This window comes from Mobula birostris, chromosome 15 (assembly GCF_030028105.1).
Source record: "Mobula birostris isolate sMobBir1 chromosome 15, sMobBir1.hap1, whole genome shotgun sequence".
Lineage (NCBI taxonomy): Eukaryota > Metazoa > Chordata > Chondrichthyes > Myliobatiformes > Myliobatidae > Mobula > Mobula birostris.
In genome coordinates this window covers 51,371,142-51,386,515 of record NC_092384.1, presented here as the reverse complement: position 1 = coordinate 51,386,515, position 15,374 = coordinate 51,371,142, and the positions used below count along the sequence as shown (strand labels likewise).

At 41.7% G+C, this 15,374-nt stretch overlaps 1 protein-coding gene across 2 annotated transcripts in view; it reads left to right on the top strand.

Moving 5' to 3' along the window:
* rnf166 (ring finger protein 166) overlaps nt 1-13,278 on the top strand; it is a 61,152-nt gene extending 47,874 nt beyond the window's left edge. The window contains exons 1-3 of one of the 2 annotated variants that reach the window (XM_072279768.1): nt 7,701-7,901; nt 8,949-9,581; nt 11,627-13,278. In XM_072279768.1, coding sequence (XP_072135869.1) covers nt 7,826-7,901; nt 8,949-9,581; nt 11,627-11,808 — 891 coding nt within the window. In that variant the 5' untranslated portion in view covers nt 7,701-7,825 and the 3' untranslated portion in view covers nt 11,809-13,278. Of the gene's footprint in view, nt 1-7,700; nt 7,902-8,948; nt 9,582-11,626 lie in introns of those variants that run through there. The other variant, XM_072279770.1, reaches the window with a different exon arrangement.
* The last annotated feature ends 2,096 nt before the right edge of the window (nt 13,279-15,374 follow it).

Here is a 15,374-nt window from a genome sequence, read left to right as displayed (position 1 = left end):
TAAATGCTCCCAATGGTGTGCACCTCCAATAGCCTCTGACAACCAAGTCCAGCTCCTGGCCTTCACGTGTGGCTTAGCTACCAAGCCCGGCGGAACTGTTTCTACTGACAGGGATAAGGATGCATAGAGTTGGAAGTGATGTATTATCATGGATAGAGAATTAGTTAGCCAATAAAAGGCAGAGAATTGGGAATACATGGGTGTTTCTCTGGTTGGCAATTGGAGGTGGGCCCACAACTGTTCACAATATACATTAACAATCTGGAAGAGGGGACCAAGTGTAGGGTATCTAAGTTTGCTGATGACACTTATTTGAGCGGAAAACTAAATTGTATAGAGGATACGGAGAGTCTGCAGACAGATAAAGATTGGTTAAGTGAGTGGGAAGGGTCTGGCAGATGGAGTACAATGTTGGTAAACGTGAGGTCATCCACTTTGGAAGCAAAAATGGAAGAGCAGATTATTTAAATGGTAAAAGATTGCAGAATGCTCCTGTGCAGGACTTGCAATTCATGCACAAACAGTCTCAAAAAAATGTTGGTTTGCAGGTGCAGCAGTCTGTCAAGAAGGCAAATGGAATGTTGGCCTTCATTGCGCCTGGGACTGTACTTGCTGGAATTCAGAAGGATGAGAGGAAATCTTATAAAATCATAGAAGACGATGAAAGGGATAGAGGCAGGAAGGCTGTTTCTAGTGATAGGTGAGATTAGAACTAGGGGACATAGCTTCAAGATTCAGGGGAGTAGATTTAGGATGGAGATGAGAAGGAACTGCTTTTCCCAGAGAGTGGTGAATCTGTGGAATTCTCTGCCCAATGAAGCAGTGGAGGCTACCTCAGTAAATATATTTAAGACAAGGTTGGATAGATTTTTGCATACTAGGGGAATTAAGGATTATGGGGGAAAGGCAGGTAGGTGGAGATGAGTCCATAGTCAGATCAGCCATGATCTTAGTGAATGGCGGAGCAGGTTCGACGGGCCAGATGACCGACTCCTGCTCCTGTTTCTTATATTAAAGGGCAAAGACGAGTTACTGGCGCCTTAAAACCAATTACTCTGGGCAAATGGTGCTCGTCAGCCGTGGTTGGCAGCTCATCCAGCAGAAGGAAAACTCCGATCTCAAACGTCCGCTGCCTTGTGGCTATACCCACCCCCTGGGAAAGCTTCGGAAGTAAATCCCGAGGGGAAAATCCGGAGCTGGAGTCCCTAAGGCAGTCCTGCATCGAGTTCAATGCTGACTGGCAACTACTGCCACGCTTCTGATACCAAACTGTACTGGTCTCTGACGTTCCATTGGGTTTCATCAGATGTGTGGAAGAGGAGGAGCTTGCTACACGGGCAACAATTTGCTCTCTATATTGTACAAATCTACACAGTTAGGACGCAATATCCATTGTCGACTCTAACCAACGGAGGCCTCATCTCAACTCAACTATTTTAAATCTCAATTCTAAGATTGTAAGAATTACTAATGAGGTTCCCTACACTTCATTCTGCGTTGTTTTCCCGCTTACCACCTTGACGTTCGTATGTATAGAATGATCTGTCTGAATGGAAATGCCAAGTTTTTCACTGTGTTTTGGTACATGTACATAGAACAGTACAGCGCAGGAACAGGCTCTGCGGCCCACAGTGTTCCGAACCAGCTAAAAAGTAAATTAAAAGCTAATCCCTCTTACCCACACATTGTCCATATCCCTCCAACTTCCTCACATTTAAGTGCCTATCTAAATGTCTTTTAAAAGCCTCTAATGTATTTGCCTCTACCACCATACCAGGCAGCGCATTCCAGGCATCACCAATCTCTGAGAAAATAAGTTACCCTTCACATATCCTTTGAACCTACCCCCTCTCATCTTCGATCAGAATCAGGTTTAATATCACCGGCATGTGTCATGAAATTTGTTAACTTAGCGGCGGCAGTTCAATGCAATACATGATAAATATAGAATGAGTAAATAAGTAACAGTAAATATGTGTGTGTGTGTGTGTGTGTGTGTGTGTGTGTCTATTAAATAGTTAAATTAAAATAGTGCAAAAACAGAAAAAGTGGGGTAGTGTTCAAGGGTTCAATGTCCATTTAGGAATCGGATGGCAGAGAGGAAGGAATTGTTCCTGAATCGCTGAGTGTGTGCCTTCGGGCTCCTTTGCCTCTGTCCCGACGGTAACAATGAGAAGAGGGCATGTCCAGGGTGAAGACGTCACTTTTCTGAGGTTCCGCTCCTTGAAGGAGGCTAAACCCCATGAAAGATGTGACTAATTTTACAATTTTCTGCAGCTTCTTACGATCCTGTGCAGTAGTTCCCACCGCCCACCCCTATGCAGCTTGCCAGAAGGCTCTCCAACAGTACATCAGTAGAAGTTTCGAGTATTTTAGGTGATACAGTAAACCAAACCTCCTCAAGCTCCTAATGAAATATAGCCGCTGTCTTGCCTTCTTTATAGCTGCATCGATATGTTGGGACCAGGTTAGATCCTCAGAGACGCAAACACGAGAAATTCTGCAGATGCTGGAAATTCAAGCAACACACATCAAAGTTGCTGATGAACGCAGCAGGCCAGGCAGCATCTCTAGGAAGAGGTACAGTCGACGTTTCAGGCCGGGACCCAGAAGGGTCCTGACGAAGGGTCTCGGCCTGAAACGTCGACTTCCTAGAGATGCTGCCTGGCCTGCACCGTTCATCAGCAACTTTGATGTGTGTTGCTAGATCCTCAGAGATATTGACACCCGGAAGCTTAAAGTCGCTCACTCTCCCCAGTTCTGATCCCTCTATAACGATTGGTTCGTGTTTCAGCGTCTTACTGTTTCCATAGTTTACAATCAGCTCTTTGGTTTTACTGACGTTGAGTGAAAGGTTGTTGCTGCAACTCCACTCCACTAGCTGCTCTGTCTCGCTCCTGTATGCCATCACGCCTCCATTTGAGATTCTGCCAATAATGGTTGTATCATCGCAACTTTACAGACGGCATTTGAGCTGTGCCTAGCCACACCGTAATGGGTATAGAAAGTAAAGGAGTGGGCGAAGCACACATCACTGGGAGGAGAGCCAGCGTTGATCGTCACCGAGGAGGAGATGTGATTACCAATCCGCACAGATTGTGGTCTTCCGGTTAGGACGTCGAGGATCTAATTGCAAAGGGGGTTACAGGGGCCCAGGTTCTATTTGAACTATAGGAACGATGGTATTAAATGCCAAGCTATAGTCAATAAACAACATCCCGACATAGATGTTTTTATAGTACAGGATCTAAGGTCGTGTAAAGAGCCATTGAGATTATCTCTGCTGTTGACCTATTGTGGCGATACGCAAATTGCAGTGGGTCCAGGTCCTTGCTGAGGCAGTAGTTGATTTTAGCCATGACCAACCTCTCAAAGCATTTCATCACTGTAGATGTGAGTGCAACTGGCCGATAGTCATTAACGCAGCTCATCCTGCTCTTCTTAGGCACTGGTATAATTGTTGCCGTTTTGAAGCAGGTGGGAACTTCTGACCTTAGCAGTGAGAGGTTGGAAATATTTTTGAATACACCCGCCAGTTGGTTGGCACAAATTTTCAGAGCCTTTCCAAGTAGTCCATCGGGGCCTGATGCTTTACGAGGGTTTCCCCTCCTGAAAGGCAGCCTGACGCCAGCCTCCGAGACGAAGATCAAGGGTCACCGGGTTCATCAGGAATCCTCACAGCTGTAATTAAATTCCCCCTTCCCCCCCAGTGGGAATAAAAGGCGTTGAACTCGTCAGCTAGAGAAGCATCACTGCCATTCATGAGGTTAGAAACATAGAAAACCCACAGCACAATACAGGCCCTTCAGCCCACAATGCTGTGCCGAACATGAATTTACTTTAGAAATTACCTAGGCTTACCCATAGCCCTCTGTTTTTCTAAGCTCATGTACCTATCCAGGAGTCTCTAAAAGACCCTATCGTATCCGCCTCCACCACCGCCATTGGCAGCCCATTCCACGCACTCGCCACACTCTGCGTTAAAAAAGACTTACCCCTGACATCTCCTCTGTACCTACTTTCAAACATCTTAAAACTGTGCCCTCTCGTGCTAGTCATTTGAGCCCCGGGAAACCCAGTGTTGGGTTTCACTTTGTAGGAAATAACGCCCTGCAAGCCCTGACAGAGTTGACCTGCATCGATGTCGTCTCCAGCCTCTCTCCGAATTGTTTCTTCGCTCTTGAAATAACCCTCCGCAAGTTATACTTGATTTTCTTGCACAGACCTGGGTCGCTAGAGTTACTGTAAATGTCACAGTTCTAACCCTCAGCAGACGACGAACCTCGTAGTTCATCCACGGCTTTTGGTTTGGGAATGATTTCGTAAGCACACACTCATCCACTCAGATTTCAACGCATGGCCTCTGGTATTGGATATTTCTATCCTGGGAAAAGTATACTTCCTGTCTACTCTACCGATACCTGTCATAATCTTATAAACCTTTATCAGGTCTTCCCCCAGCCTCCGCCGCTCCAAAGAAAACAACCATAGTTTTTCCAGCCTCTCATGATAGCACATGCCCTTTAAACCAGGCAGAATCCTGGTAAACATTTTCTGCACCCTCTCCAAAGCCTCTACATCCTTTCTATAGTGGGGCGACCAGAATTGTATCCAATACTCCAGGTGTGGCCGAACCAGAGTTTTATTAAGTTGCAACATGACCTCTAGACTTTTGAACTCAATGCCTCAACTAATAAAACCAAGCATTCCATAAGCCGTTTTAACCACCTCGTCGACCTGTGTTGCTACTTTGATGGAGCTATGAACTTGGACCCCAAGGTCTCTCCACTCAGAAACACTATTCAGCGCCTTGCCCTTAACAATGTACTGTCTCCTTGCATTTGCCCTACCAAGAAGCAACACTTCACATTAATTTGGGTTAAACTCCACCTGCCACTTCTCTGCTCATCACTGCAACTGATCTATATCATGCTGTATTCCTTGCCAGTCTTCGACACTATCCACAACTCGACTAGTCTTGGTATCGTCTGCAAGTTTACTAACCTACCCATCTACATTTTCATCCAGGTCATTTATATATATCACAAACTGCAGAGGTCCCAGCACACATCTCCGTGGATTAATTATAGACTTCCAGCACGAATAAATCCCTTCAAACACTACCGTCTTTTTTCTATGTGCAAGCCAGCTCTGAATCCAAACACTGCGGATCCCATGAAGCGCAATCTTCTGGATTATCATCCCATGAGGGACTTGGCAATATTATAATGGACAACAGTAAATCAACACCAATATTAAATCATGAGGGTTATAAAATGCCTGGTCAGAAGATGAGAATGCAGTTCCCTGAACTTGGTATTTAATACTAAAATATTCAAATAAAATGCAAACATTGATAGCTTCTCTGTAATACCTTTGTTACCCCTTTGAGATATTTCAAAAGGTTTTTTTTTAATGTTTAGAAAGTTTGTCATTCAAAAATTGAATGAAGTTGGGTGCAAATCAAAGACTTGTAAAGACTTGGGATGTAATATGCTATCTAATACATTGTTGAAAGATGCTAAAATTATTGACTTGGATCTTTCCTCACAATTACGACATAACTACTGACACACCAATGCACAATGTGAGACGGTCTCTAGCATTTTAATACTGCAATGGTACGTAGCTCATCTTTCAAATAAGAACACAAGGTCATGAACACCTGATTTATGGGCACCTGTCAATACAAACGAGCTCCCGTGATATTATAAAATGCAGAAGTCCGATGTGCATACATATTCATTCCTGTGAAAGGCAGAACGTGATTATTCTCTCCACTTTTAGAATTTGCCCTTTCTAATCAGTTACTGTGAAGATGTGACTACCATGTCGAATGATGTTTGTGTACTTTCGACTTAAAGAGGTCCATAAAAACATAGCGTCACGTGCCGATGACCTGTATTGCATCTATGTAGGCTTTTGAATATCTCCAATTCATTTCCAGTACCTCACTATTTATAAGGCAGAATCAACAGCTGATTTGCATGTCATGATGTTTTATGAAGAGCAAGCTGGCAGATGACCACTTGTTTGAGTTACTACCAAGGGGCGGATGTTCGCCAGCGCTCTGGGGCTCTCGTCTTCTTTCCAAATTTACCTAAGTAAATGGGGGGAGGGATTACTGTATATCGCAAATTTATATTAAACAAACCCACCTTCTTTTCATTGTCAGATGCTACAGCCGAACGAAATAAAATAATCCAGAGAGAGTTGCCCTAAAATTGAGCCTTCCATAAGTAATATGATGGCTGTCATTTTGCTTGGATGTGCCAAACTTTTATTTTGACTTCTACATGGTTATCGTGGGAAATCATTTCCAGCTCTGTTGAATTTGCCAAGTGTTTTAAAGTTAAATATGAATGAATTACAAAAGTAAGTTTGACATGGAGTTTATTTATGGACAAGGACAATTCTGCTACTCTGCCTATCAAGAAAGATGAACTGTTATTCTTATGGCATTGGGTCTATGCGACGTATAATGTCATTTAGTAGGATGCAACATCTAGAAACTACCTTGTAGGTTGTGAGTAAATAAACGGTAGAAGAATAGTAAAGAAACTGATATTTATGACAGTTAACTTTACATGTCTAGCGATTTTTCCATTAATAATGGTTTATTCGGGAACATAGGAATTGGAAGTTTCACGTCAAGAGCTCTACGGCATTGTTAAGCACAGCAGCAAAACAATTACTTTTTACAGCATCTTGTAGCTGGAGCTGCCATCAACTTTCGTTATAATTACAGTAATACAAATGCTGTACCTACAAAATGGCGGATTTAATAATCTTCCACTTACGTTGAAAATATACACTCAGTGGCCAAATTATTAGGTATCTCCTGTGCCTAATAAAGTGGACACTGAGTGTATGTTCGTGGTCTTCTGCTGCTGTGTCCCATCCACTTCGTGTTTCGGTGAGCTGTGCGTTCAGAGATGCTCTTCTGCACACCGCTTGTAACACTGGTTATTTGAGTTAGTCGTCTTCCTGGCCCAGAAAATGAATCTCAGGGTAGTACATAGTGACCTATATGTACTTTGATAATAAATTTATTTTAACTTTCAACATCATCTGCTTGAACCAGTTTGGCCATTCTCCTTTAACCTCTCACTAACGAGGCGTTTTCGCCCACAGAACCATCCTGTGTAAGCTCTGGAGACTGTTGTGCGTGAAAATCCCAGGAGATCAGCAGTTTCTAAGATACTCAAACTACCCCATCTGGCACCATCAATCATCACACGGTCTAAGTCACTTAGACCACATTTCATCCCCGTTCTGATGTTTGGTCTGAAAATACCAGGATGCTTTTACGCATTGAGTTGCTGCCACATGATTGGCCAATTAGATATTTGTATTAACGTGCCAGTGTACAGGTGTACTTAATAAAGCGGCCACTGAGTGTATTTAATTCCAGTAATTAACACTTTTAAACGAATTATTAAATACTGAACATTTTACATCTGTAATGCATGTGTAAATGTGGTGCTTCATTAAGACACGGTCCTATTTCCATTTCCGAGCTTCCAGTTCTGAAATCCACCTGTTCGGTTGGAAGAATGATTGACAACTACTAGCTCCTCCCACTTGAAGAGCCTTTGCTCTAATTGGCTCGACGGGAGGTCTATGTTAATAAGGATTGACCTCTTGCACCTGACGTTCAGATAGTTTCCACAAGTGAAGAATTTGAGGGGCGGACTTACTGCACTTGTTCTTCACTGGTTAACCCTGTCATTTTTATTTATCCCGTTTTGAGATCTCAGCTAGCGGGTTTTCGGTTTTGAGCGCATATTTAATGCTCTCAGTGGGAGGAGGGGAATAAACAGTCATGCCCCGTTCTTTCCTGGTCAAGAAACACTGTAGCACCAAGAAACCTAACTACAGTCAACTGGAGATCCAGAATGGTAAAAGTAAAATTCGGTTTCTTGTTTAAAACTGTTCTACATAGCTGTGAAAATAAACTCGTTTTCCATGTCTTTATGAATTTAGTTTAGAGCATGACGTTTAGCATCTACTTGTTTGCTTCTGTTGAAAAATAATGTTTTAATTTACTTTGTCTGATATTTATGTATCGAGGCGAGACCGTGAATGAGTGGTCTGCGCGCTTTCTTCGTCCAAATTGAAGAAAAATTCTGCTAAGTAGAATTATTCAGCTGAGAGTTTGTAGAGCGCGGCTGCTAAGATAAAGAGAGACCCAGCAGGTGCATAGCCTTAACATGAGAGTTCTCATTCTTATTCACAGGCTCGCTCTCCAGCTCAGTCTTAAACAAGCAACAGGCATGTTTCGGCTGTTTCTTTAAGTATTCTGTTGCCGCCCTCACTTAAAAAACACATCAGTTAAAAAGTAAACTTCGCTCTTTAGCAGTATCTTATGTAGTTTATTTTTAGATGTTTGCTTCATGCTCCACATCAGATTTCCTCTTTGACTTGTGGAGATCCATTGATCTCTTACAGCGAACTATTTTAAGTAAATCGTTTCCTGTAGAAATTTTACTAATTGCCTAGGGTTTCACCACACAAAAGGGAAGACGTGTTTTTTTTTACATTGAAGTAGCTTAATTGCAAGTGGAAGGGGTGGTGGTGGAAGTATGAATGACAAAGGCAGTTAGCTGCATATGCATATTATGCAAGAAAATAGCGGACGGAGCCATTCCTTTTGTAAAGATATTCGGGATCAGCCATGCACCATTTGATTCGATCTTGAAAAGTAGAACTTCCCCTTAATATAATAAAATGCACATCTTTGTTAATATATGCTCTAACTTTATCTTCTAAAGATTACTTTTACCATCATTTGTTTAAAATACTTTCTTGTTCATACTTCAGAGGTTCTATAAATGTTCTGAAATGTAAACTTATTTAAATATTATGGATAAGGCAATCATTTTACATGCTCCACCAAATATTATTTCTATTAACTTGCATGATTTGAGATTTTGCTTTCTTTTCAGCCACAGTTATTTCACCATATTTATATGAGGGTTTGAGATTTCCACTGATGCCACAGCCTGAAGTGCTCACTCCCATCGTTTGTGACCCGCCAAGACTGTGGGACAGGGCTCCTGTCAGTCCCCGAATGTGTCTGCCCCCGCCCCTGGATGTTGAGATTGGAACAGAAATGCCCTTCAGTAGCCAACCAAGCCTGGAGATCAGTGTTAAGGAATGTGTTGCTGTCAGAGGCAGCAACACCCCACTAAGGAATACAGTGAATGACCTTAGCCTGTCCCTTTCCAAAAGAACCAAGAGCAGAGAGAGAAACAATGGCACATTTAAAGGAGATGATGAACCGGAGGAAAAAATCTTTGAGGTTGAAAGTGCTGCTGAAGCAGTCCTGGAGAAGTTTGAGTGTTTCCATTGTCACAAGGCTTACAATACTTTATCTGGTCTCTCTAAACACAGACAGCTTCATTGTGAATCACAGACTACAAAATACTTTAATTGCAAGTATTGTGATAAGGAATATGTCAGTCTGGGTGCATTGAAGATGCACATAAGGACTCACACTCTGCCTTGTGTCTGCAAAATCTGTGGCAAAGCATTCTCTAGACCATGGCTCTTACAGGGGCACATCAGAACACATACTGGTGAGTACAAATAAAACACCAGGGTCCCAGTAAAGGGTAAAAAAAAACACCAAGTTCCCACTGCTTATTATTCAATGACCTGCTGGAAAGTTCATAAATGTGAATGAAGATGAGAATAGAACTGAGCTCAGCTATGATGTTTTTTTTTACCACCGTAGTTACTTCTTGCCTGTCACCCACCACCACCTATACCTGAGCAAAAATGCCTACAGCACCCACTGTAAGGATCATATATCAAATAAGACCACTTTGGCAAAGGGTTAACACCAATGGTGGATAGTGGGGGAAATAAAGACTGGTGAGTCTAATGGATAGAAAGTTTCTTAAAATGAATAGGCTTTCAAAATTGCACAAAACATAGACAGACTGCAGGTTTAACCCTTAATAGAAAGCAAAATTGAACCATTTTTTCCAACAAGTACAGCATGAAAACAACCCTTTCAGAATTTTTTTTCTTTTGTTTTGCTAGCTTAAAATAAATCAATGCAACCCCTGCATCACAGAAATTCATTATAATTCCTTTCCTGAGATAGACCCAGAAATACTTAACTGTAATTTAGTGCTTTCATATATGACCCTAGTGGAATTGAAATGTCTTTGAAACAACGTATGTTGTAGTTATTTTCTCCTACTATATTTAATCGATGGTTATGATGGTCCAGCCATGAAGCACTGTGTAGGATAGAGAGCAAACACTTCATTTAAATTATGTAACACAGAGCTGCAATAGCAATTTGTTAAAAGTTGGCATGCTCTATAGCATTGCCCTAATGGCTTTCTACCCAACCTAACATGATGCATCCCATTCTTAAATTAAAACTCCCTGAGAAGACTCAAACTTTCTTAATTCGAGTTTTTCTTTTGTTTTCATCATCATTACAGTAGTCTACAATAGTCTTTTTCTAAGAAGTGGTTTACCACTGCCGCCTTCTTGGCAGTGTTTTTACGAGATGGGTGACCCCAGCTGTTATCAATACTCTTCAGACATTGTCTGCCTGGCATCAGTGGTCCCATAACCAGGACTTGTGATATGCACCAGCTGCTCATTTGACCATCCACCACCTGCTCCCATGACTTCACATGACCCTGATCAGGCGACTAAGGAGATGCTACATCTTGCCCAAGGGTGACCCTTAGGCTAGTGCCTTACACCACCTTTGGTGGAGACATATCTCCAACCTGCCACCCATTTCCTTTGTTTTCGGCCTGGAGTTCCCAACTTGGAGTCCACTGACCCCTTGGTTAATGGCAAGGCTAATGGTAGCATAAAAATTGTTGGGATCCCCTGTTTTAGCCTTTCTTAAATGACCTTTATTAAACTACAAATTGGTATTCTGTCACCATGTCCAAAATAATGCTTGCTGGCAGAACAGCATGGGTTTCTTGTATGAAATTTTAAAATGCAGTCCAACAGACATGCAATGTACTTGCTGTAATAATTTATTTGCTACAGGCATCTGACTAAGTTGTGAAGTTGGAGTCCTAATATTGTTGATGTCTGAGTAGTCATAATATATTTTTTATTGCAATACAGTGTGAAATAGGCCTGCTACGCTAATTCTAAACATAGCAGTTAAGTAGTGACATTTTTTCTGGCCAGCTTTAAATTAAATAACCATTTATATGAAACAGGGATTCACAACTAGTTATCACTTAAAAGAAAATGGTTTTAGAAAGTAGACTATATAGCAAACACTGTATAATGAAATGGTGTAGCTGCAAAATATTTTACAGGTTTTAGAACAGTACTGCACAGTACAGCCCTTCAGCCCACAATGTAGTACCGACCCTTTAACCATTGTAGTTCATGTGTTGACCAGTATTTGTAAAATTGGGTGGGTAATCTAACCATCAGAGTGTACCAATGGTTCATTATAGGATACAAATTGCTTTTTGGTCACTTCTGACAGGAGGCAAAAGCAAATCAGTAGTTAAGCTTCTTGGTGTCTATAATTCTACAGTCTTTTTAAAAATCATACAGTTTTCTTGCTTATGGGTGATTGTGGGACATTCGGATCTGACTTTTATTCTCTCTCTCTTTGCAGGAGAGAAACCTTTTGCCTGTCCTCACTGCAGCAGGGCATTTGCAGACCGCTCAAACCTCCGAGCACATCTGCAGACACACTCGGATGTGAAAAGATATCACTGCAAGAGCTGCTCAAAGACCTTCTCTAGAATGTCCCTTCTTTCCAAACATGAGGAAGCTGGCTGCTGCCACTTATCTTGATGCAGATGTTGTAATATTTGATCCTGATGTTGTAATAAGCCGGAGTTGTAGTTATGCAAACTGTTGAGGACCTTTATTGTAATATTATTTGGTTGAAAATGGAATGAACTGCTGCATTTGATAGCTCATTAATTCTCAAAGTAATTTAACTTGAATGGAGATTGGCAGATGACATTGGCTGAAGAGGTATAAATGTTGACTCAACAACATTATTAAACACTAACACAATCAATGTATCAGTAAGAGCAAATAAGTGTACTGAATTGTATGAAAGTTGTAATGTTAGTATTCCATTCCTTAAAGGGAATTGTAGAGTTTTGCAAAACTGGGGACTGGTCAGATCTTTAGTTGTAACATCATTCTCCAGAATCTTAATTATAGAAAATGTATGCAAGGGCAGGGGAATGGGCAATGTTGCCATTGGGATCATAGAGGCTTGCTTTTCATGAATTTCAAAGAAATTAAATCTATTTACAAGTTATAAGAGTGAGCTATTCACACTGGGGGAAAAAACCCACCTGTATTAAAGATAATCTGGTACCGTCTATTCGGAATGAAATTTTGGTGAAACCTTACCAGTTAAGTTTACACTTGGTTAATAGAATTGTTTTTTAACTTGTATGAACTTACAAAATTTAACTTTCGATATGCTGACAGTAACTGATAATTTGTTTGCACCTAAATTTCCTAAGGATTTTAGTGAAACACATAGTACTGATGCTTTTTGCAACTGCTGCACCATCCATGAGGTTATCTGTGGCTTGTTTCACTCCTTAGTTATTAAGATCTACATACAGGGATTTGGTTAGAACATTATTTATATTAAAAAAACACCAGGAAAGGATTTAGTATTGTGGATAAGCTGCCTCAAGTCTTCTATCTGTAATTATCTAAAAGAAAAGAGTAACTTCTGGATCTCTTAATGCTATGTCTCTGGCGAGACTGCTCAGAATGCTTTGGAGAGAGGAATCCGAATCTCAAATAAACGCCATTACCATACAGATCTGAGGGAGGAAAGGAATTGTCAAAGTTTCAATGTTGCTTCACCCCTTGGATTCCTCCAGTGGATTTTGTGTTACTCCAGCGTGCAGCATTAGCAGTCTCTTGTGTCTCCAGAATTAGAAGGCCTCCTTGGTTCTTTCTACAGCTGGTTCATGCTGGATATTTAAAATCCTACTTGTCATACTTCAATAAATATAAGGTAATTCAACTACCACCATAATTTCTAAGGCAGCAACTGGGAAGCCAGTTTGGTGCTTTAAAAGGTATGACAGTAAATTAAAAAAAAAATAAAATTAGTTGGATCTTCGACTGAAAGATGAATGGGAATGTGCAAATCTGTCCAGAGTGTAAATATCACTAGACTAATGCTGTAATTTTGGAGTGCAAATGTCATTTAATGTGTTTATTTTTACTATGTCATAAATATGGAAATATGAACAAAATCACAATTGAATAAAACGTTTGGTTAAACAGCTGCATTCTTAAAGACTCTTCAACACGAGTGAAAGATGTACCAAAACTACCTATCTGAACAACCTGAATACAGAGATCAAATGAGCACGTCTGTTTTGGTGGAACAGCCCAAAGGTAGGCCCTTTAGATCAGGGGTTCCCAACATTTTAATGCCATGGACCCCTACTATTAACAGAACGGACTGCGGGCCCGGGTTGGGAACTCCTGCATTAGATAGACTGTATCACTCTTTGTATTGCGTTCTTACCTGGCTTGTATGACATTATGGACAAGGCAAGAGGTAGAACCCTTTAGTCATAGTCATAGTCATACTTTATTAATCCCGGGGGAAATTGGTTTTCCTTACAGTTGCACCATAAATAATTAAATAGTAATATGCAAATTATGCCAGGAAATAAGTCCAGGACCAGCCTATTGGCTCAGGGTGTCTGACCCTCCAAGGGAGGAGTTGTAAAGTTTGATGGCCACAGGCAGGAATGACTTCCTATGACGCTCTGTGTTGCATCTCAGTGGAATGAGTCTCTGGCTGAATGTACTCCTGTGCCCACCCAGTATATTATGTAGTGGATGGGAGACATTGTCCAAGATGGTATGCAACTTGGACAGCATCCTCTTTTCAGACACCACCGTCAGAGTCCAGTTCCATCCCCACAACATCACTGGCCTTACGAATAAGTTTGTTGATTCTGTTGGTGTCTGCTACCCTCAGCCTGCTGCCCCAGCACACAACAGCAAACATGATCGCACTGGCCACCACAGACTTGTAGAACATCCTCAGCATCGTCCAGCAGATGTTAAAGGACCTCAGTCTCCTCAGGAAATAGAGATGGCTCTTACCCTTCATGTAGACAGCCTCAGTGTTCTTTGACCAGTCCAGTTTATTGTCAACTCGTATCCCTAGGTATTTGTAATCCTCCACCATGTCCACACTGACCCCCTGGATGGAAACAGGGGTCACCAGTACATTAGCTCTCCTTAGGTCTACTACCAGCTCCTTAGTCTTTTCCACATTAAGCTGCAGATAATTCTGCTCAAACCATGTGACAAAGTTTCCTACTGTATCCCTGTACTCAGCCTCATCTCCCTTGCTGATGCATCCAACTATGGCAGACTCATCAGAAAACTTCTGAAGATGACAAGACTCTGTGCAGTAGTTAAATTACTCTGTCAGTTTCCCATACCTCTGACCTTGGGTCTGAGATCTGATGTTGGAAATCATTCATCCAAGAAATGCCCGGACCTTTAATTATGACTTGACATTGTGCTTGTGTGCGTAGTGAGGGGGGTGCGGTAGGAAGATGTTCTTAACACAGAAATAGCTTCCGTAATGAATGGGTGCTATGCCTCCTTCTCCACCAGCTCCTCACCCCTACCCTGCCTCACATACAGATGCAGTGAGTTCCTTCTAATTGTAAACCATGTGAACTCTTCAAGGCTGAACATTGCTGCCACGAACATGGAAGTTAGGCTTCTTGTCCTCTTAGCCTGATCTACTTAATATTTTCACTGGCTAGCATCCTTAACGTTCTGGTCACCCCAGGGGAGATATGATTACACTAGGACTGCACTTTTGTTTTTGGGATGTCACTGGCAAGGTTGGCATTTATCTCCCATTCTTATTTGCTCTTGAAAAGTTAGTTAGCACTGCTTCAACTGTTGCAGTTCTGATTGTTCTCCCACAATACTGCCGGCTATGACTTCCACAAATTAGACACGTGGCAATGCAGAACAGCAATGGATTTCCAAGTCAGGATGATGTGTAACTTGGAGAGGAACCTGCAGAAGCTAGTGTTCCCACACATCTCTTGCCCTTGTCCTCCTTTTATAATTATTTATTTATTTTAATTTCGCGGTATCGCCCTTTGACCTGTGCCACCCAGCAACCTGCAACAACCGCTATTTAACTCTAACCTAATCACGGGACAATTTACAATGACCAATTAATCTACTCGGTACATCTTTTTGACTGTGGGAGGAAACTGGAGCACCCGGGAAAAAAATCCATGCATTCTAAGGGGAGGATGTACAGAGACTCCTCACAGGGTCATGGTCCGGTCCGAAGTCCGCATTCCGGTTCACAGTCCAGTCTG